Source organism: Mycetomoellerius zeteki, unplaced genomic scaffold (assembly GCF_001594055.1).
Source record: "Mycetomoellerius zeteki isolate Tzet28-1 unplaced genomic scaffold, Tzet1.0 scaffold20, whole genome shotgun sequence".
Lineage (NCBI taxonomy): Eukaryota > Metazoa > Arthropoda > Insecta > Hymenoptera > Formicidae > Mycetomoellerius > Mycetomoellerius zeteki.
Genome location: NW_017256957.1, coordinates 3084300 through 3090299, shown reverse-complemented (window position 1 = coordinate 3090299; position 6000 = coordinate 3084300). Strand labels below are relative to the sequence as shown.

General features: G+C 25.9%; 1 protein-coding gene across 1 annotated transcript in view; it reads right to left on the bottom strand.

Moving 5' to 3' along the window:
• The window catches only part of LOC108722248 (uncharacterized), a 12375-nt gene extending 11309 nt beyond the window's left edge, over nt 1–1066 (bottom strand). Inside the window, exon 1 of the mRNA XM_018447238.1 lies at nt 692–1066. Coding sequence (XP_018302740.1) covers nt 692–1066 — 375 coding nt within the window. The remainder of the gene's footprint in view (nt 1–691) is intronic.
• Between the last annotated feature and the right edge of the window lie 4934 nt (nt 1067–6000).

Here is a 6000-nt window from a genome sequence, read left to right as displayed (position 1 = left end):
AAAATTAATTGATATACAAACATTTTATTAAATTTAATTTATACTCATTAAAAATTGCAGACTTTCCTCTTTTCAGCGCAATTTTTGTTTTCTCAATAACTGAATACTTTCGAAAATGACAGCTGATTAGTTTCAACATTTTCCCGTGGGACACCCTGTATGTACACGAGCGCGCGCATATATGTACATAAAATAATTAAATAATAGCTGTTTTACTTCTTCATTAGTCGGTAATATTTTTCTCTTATCGCTATAGAAACTATACAGATTACTCTTATTGTGGTGTTAATCTTTTGCATCGATATTTAATATAAATAAAGATTGTCCAAGAAAAACAAAGAACCATATTATTATTATTTCTAAAACTATATATGAATTTAATTAGTAAAACAAAAGAGATCTCTCTTTTGTTATCTTATTATTGTTTTATGTGATATGTCACAGATATAAAAAAAGGCACAGAAAATTAATATAATACTTCGAGTCTCTTATACTCTTACACTGAAGAAACATGCACTAACATTCCGTCACACATTGATTTAAGAAAAAAAAAAGAAATCGAAATGGTTTTGAAAAGTATTCAATGTTCAATATGTTTATAATGTAATCAGAAAGTTAATATCATTTATTAATTATTAATAATGCTTATATGATTGTGTATGATAATATATGATTGTTATTGATAAATCACCTGTATGAAGAGATAAGGTGATAGAGTAGGCCATATACCGATTACATGGCCAAATCTCGTATCTTTTCTGAGAAGATACTGTGAGGAAAAATTCGTATTCAATAGCAAATAATTGTAACACGTTATGAATACTGGCAAATAGTTATGCTTGATTTTGAAATCACTATCTGCAATAAATATTTCAATTTTATACATCTCTAGTCGGTCCCTCAGATAGTACATAATCATTTTTGGTACTTCATTGATGGAATGCAAGCTCTCATTCGTAGCTCGACATGAGAAAAGTTTTAATTGGCCATGGTTTTGCTGTAGTATTGATAAGAGAACTCTTATGTCCTCAACAATCTGCAGGTTAAGGTAGACAATTTGATTCATCTTGAGCAAAAACCTGAAAAAGTGATTTAAAAAGTAAAGATCAAGATCTTAAATGTACTAAAGTATATAAATAATTTACATATAACGATAGCACACACACACACACACACACACACACACGCGCGCGCGCGCGCGCACATGTTATATATATATATATATACTTACATATGTATGTACATAAAACATATTTTAAATATTATACGCAAATTGCGTAACGCAATATATGTATAATTGTTAAAAAATAAATAATAAAATTAAAATAAAATACACGAAGGTGTTAATGTAATAATATTAATATAAATGTAATTTTTACTCTTTTATTAAATTGATTCTTTGTAAATTTTATTAAAGTAATTATTTTAAAAAATTAAAAGATAAAACTAAAAAGAACAAAAAATTAGCTGATTTTAATTTTTTATAAAATAAAAAATATAATTATATATATATTTTTTCTTTATTTGGAGAAATATTGAAATAAATAAATTTTATATATTAATATACAGTAGTATGTAAAAGTGCTTCGGTTTAAGTAAATCAAATTGTACTGAGATATAGAGTTTCTTTCAACAAGTTTTCTTACATCTTTACCTTCCATGATTAATTAGTTAATTAACTGCTAGAGAAGAGAGGAAGAACCTAGATGTACCTTTCAATCTTTGATTTTCTACATCAAAATATAATATTTTTGCTTTCTATTATAAATACATAATTTTTATAATTATAAATTGTTACCGTAGATCAATGTAATTATCAGAAAAGGCAAGCTAAAACATATTTTCTCTCTCTCGCTAAAGAATATTTAATGATGATAAATAGATGATATAATAAGCATGTACATAATATGATCTATAAATATAATACAAATTTGGAACATTCTATTATATTTCCATTGTATTATACGATTTCCATTATAAAGTACAAAAATTTCGGCTCTCTCTCTCTCTCTCTCTCTCTCTCTCCCTCTCTCTCCCTTACCAAGATTTCTTATTTAAATTAAAAATTTTTTCTTTCTTTATTCAAAATTTATCTTCGTCGTCACAAACAATCGCTGATAAATATTATATTCTCCGTATAACTTTCTAAAAATTTCTTATCACTAAAAGATGTCTTACAAACTAATAATTATCGAATTCCTTACGTCTAGTTGAAATTAAAACGCAGAAGTCCGATTTTTATTGTCATCGATTGAAGTATCGTCGATTTTTATTGTTGTTTGTACGAAATTATAATGATACACTACTCGTATACGTATGTACAGCAGCGATCAATGATTGGAATATCACGAGTAGTCGTCACAATTCGTGTTGCTGATTAATCTTGGATAAATTGCTTGCAGCGACTGTTGTTGAATATTTTAAGACGAGATACACACCAATTAAAAAAATTTTTGGATGTTCGAATTTACCCGATTCGATGATATCGATATTAGTCTCGAGTTCGCCTGTATCAAGTATTTTGAAAACACGTGCGGTCGACATACAGTTGACTTTGAGAGCAATTTTTAAATTTCATTTAATGTTAAATCACAGTCAGATAATAACAAAGTAAAACGTTAAAATATACATTTCATTCTTTCTTACTTGTATAATAATTTGAATGTATCAGACAATTCGTCAAATTTTTTTATTTATTCACTCTTTGTGTAAAATATAAGAACGAAATAGACGTAATTTTTAAATTTTATTAAATTTTATCATACACACACATACATACACACATCTATTTATATATACTGGGTGTTCAGTAAAGATTGTACTTCAACACTTAAGGGTTGATTCCTAAAATCATTTTGAGACGAAAATTCTTTTGAAATCAAAATATCGAGGCTATAAATTAGAGAGAGAGAGAGAGAGAGTTTTTGAATTATAAACACTTAAAGTTACTGAATTATATCGCATAAAGTTCATGCGCTTAGGTACGGTTGGATTTTCTGTCGTATCACATCTGAACGCGAACTTTAAGCAGTATATACTGTGGTAATTTGATAACTTTAAATGCTTATAATTTAACCTCTGAAGGACCGGAAGCCCTTTTAGTGACTCGACAGTGGCGCCACTTTTTTCGCCACTCAACCCCATGATATTGACAAAAAAATTCTAGTCCTTAAAATAAAAAAGTCCATCAAAAACGTGCTGCTCTTCAAAAGGTTAAAAATCATTATAGCCCCTCGACGTTTTGATATTTTGGAAATATAAAATTACTATTTATACTACTATATATACTACTGAAATTCCAAAAGAATAGGATGTTATAGACTTTATTTTATAAACTAATTTATTATATTGCAGTGTATTTATGTATAATTTTACATTGTAAAACTGTTCATTTACGTATATTATACACGATGTCTCTAAATCTGAATTTCCTTTTAAGAGTTTTAAGACTATTTGAAATATTCTAAGATGAAAATCCTATTACGAAAATGTCGAGATTATAATAATTTTTAAATTAATAGCAATTATTATTCTTCACAGAACTGATATTTCGCGTGCTCAGGTGTGCCATGAAAAGTGGTAAAGATATTATCACGAAAGACCTTCTTAGCAACATCAAGATTATCATACAAATATGTAATGATATTTTTACTTAAAAATTGTTCCTGCTTTTACACAGAATCTATTTGTACATTACATATGCATAATTAATATTGGAATATACCACAAAATATCAATTCAATAGCGAGATACTCTATACGACGTGCGTCAAAATAAATAAAAAATGTGATTCGAAAACTTTAATCACTACTAATTTAAAAATTATTGTATCTCTATATTTTCGCATTAGGATTTTCATCTTAGAATATTCCAAAAAATCCACTCTTAAAAAAAAATCCAATAGCTTAGTTATATGTACAATTTTTTTTAATGTCCGATCAATTATGCGAATAATTGTACTAATGATAAATAATATAATTTTTTCTTGCGTGATCAAAATCGTATTAAGTTACATCATATCCGAATAAGTTATAACAAAAATCATTATATATTATTCAGTTCGACTTTTTAATACTATACATTATTCATTATCTCTTTATGATATACTTTCATTCAGTTATTAACATGGAACATTTCTTCTAGATTTAATGTTTCGAAAAAACTCATCTATTTCTTTTCACGATATCCAATTTTCATAACATAAGCATTAAAACATAAGTTATTTATAGAAAATCATTTTTAATTATTACTTTTAATTAGCAATATAATATTCCCGTTATAAAAATATGAAATTTTTATAAGGGAAATTATAATTAGGGAATTAATCTCTCTCTCTCTCTCTCTCTCTCTCTCTCTCTCTCTCTCTTTCTCTCATAATTTGGTTTACATAATAATGGAACTGAAACATGTAATTGAGAAGAAAAATTCGATGAAGATAATGTATGCCTATACACGTTTTAAATAAAATTCTTGCATATTTTGTTTATAATCTTTTGTATACATGTATATTCTGTTAATCACAATCAGTTCAACAATACATATCACATATATACATATATATATTTTTTACATATACTTAAACGTATATAGTTATATGTATTATATATCGTTAAGCATGCAAAGTAAAAATCAAATTTGCATCCAAACAGATCTTTTGTATTAGTGGAAAATCATCGAATGCCGACTATGATGTACTTGTTTTGTATAAATGAGCAATCTTTCATTGCTTTCTTCTTGTACATCTATCTCGAAAAGTGTAAAATTATTACTAAAATATCGAAAAACAATTGATACACACAAGAATAAACATATTTTTTTAAGATAGATAAAAATTAATATACAAAAAAGCAATGATAGATATTACAACTGCAGTGTCCAAATTACAATTTTTCAGGAGAATTATTTGCACAATGATTTTCTTTTTGCAGAAAAATCAAGTATTCAGGAAAAATTCAACACAACAAAAAATGTTGAATAAATATAAAGAACTGAACAAATACAACTATGTATTGGTGTTACAACGTTTGCACATATCTTTGAAAATTGTAAGTAAAGATGCTGAATGTTATTACAAAATGCATCCCACAAATGCAGTTATAATGTTATTCATTGGACAGAAAAATTCTTCCGAATATTTTTCTCTCATTGTACTAGATTTATATACTATTTCGATACTTTAGGCTATACTATAACTAATATTTAATTAGAAAAATAATTACAAAGATTTCGCGTAGTCAATCGAATGTCCTGAAAATTTCGAAAACTTATATTTAAAAGAAGGAAGGTAATTTTCGTATATTATTACATAGAAAAAATTCATTTTTGTATAAAAAAATACAAATTATTGATATAAAAGAAAATATATAAAAAGCAATTATCGATATAAAGATCAGAAAAATATTTGTACTCTTTTTCGATTTCAAGCAAACACAGAAAAAAAATTTGCTGTGAACAAAATATTTGATGAAATGTATCAATATAAAAGAAATATTAAAATGTATATTCTGAAATTAGGAGACTGAAAAAAATCATACTGTTATACTATCCTAGAAAAGATGGAATATGCAAATATTTTTTTCCATGTTTTAACAAGTGTAACGAAAGAGTAACTAATCTATTCTTCGGAAGATGAATTATAAAAAGAATAAATTTCGCATTAATTGCTCGTAGTATTGAAACTTTGTATTATTCTGTATCTTGATGCATTCACGTATGAATATGTACGTATTGTACTTCGTTGCGATTTTTCTTTTAATTAGAAAATCGTGATATTTGCAGTAGAAATTTTCATTACAAATACTGAAAAAATATACAGACATATTTAACATACAATTACATATATATTTATACAATGTTCTTAGATGAAAAAATTTTTTATCGAAATTATATCTTGTTCCTTAACACTCTAATATGTTATAATATTGTTATAATATTGTTATAATATTTTGTGATACTTTATAATATAGATAATTCTATATTTAATATTAACATTATATATAT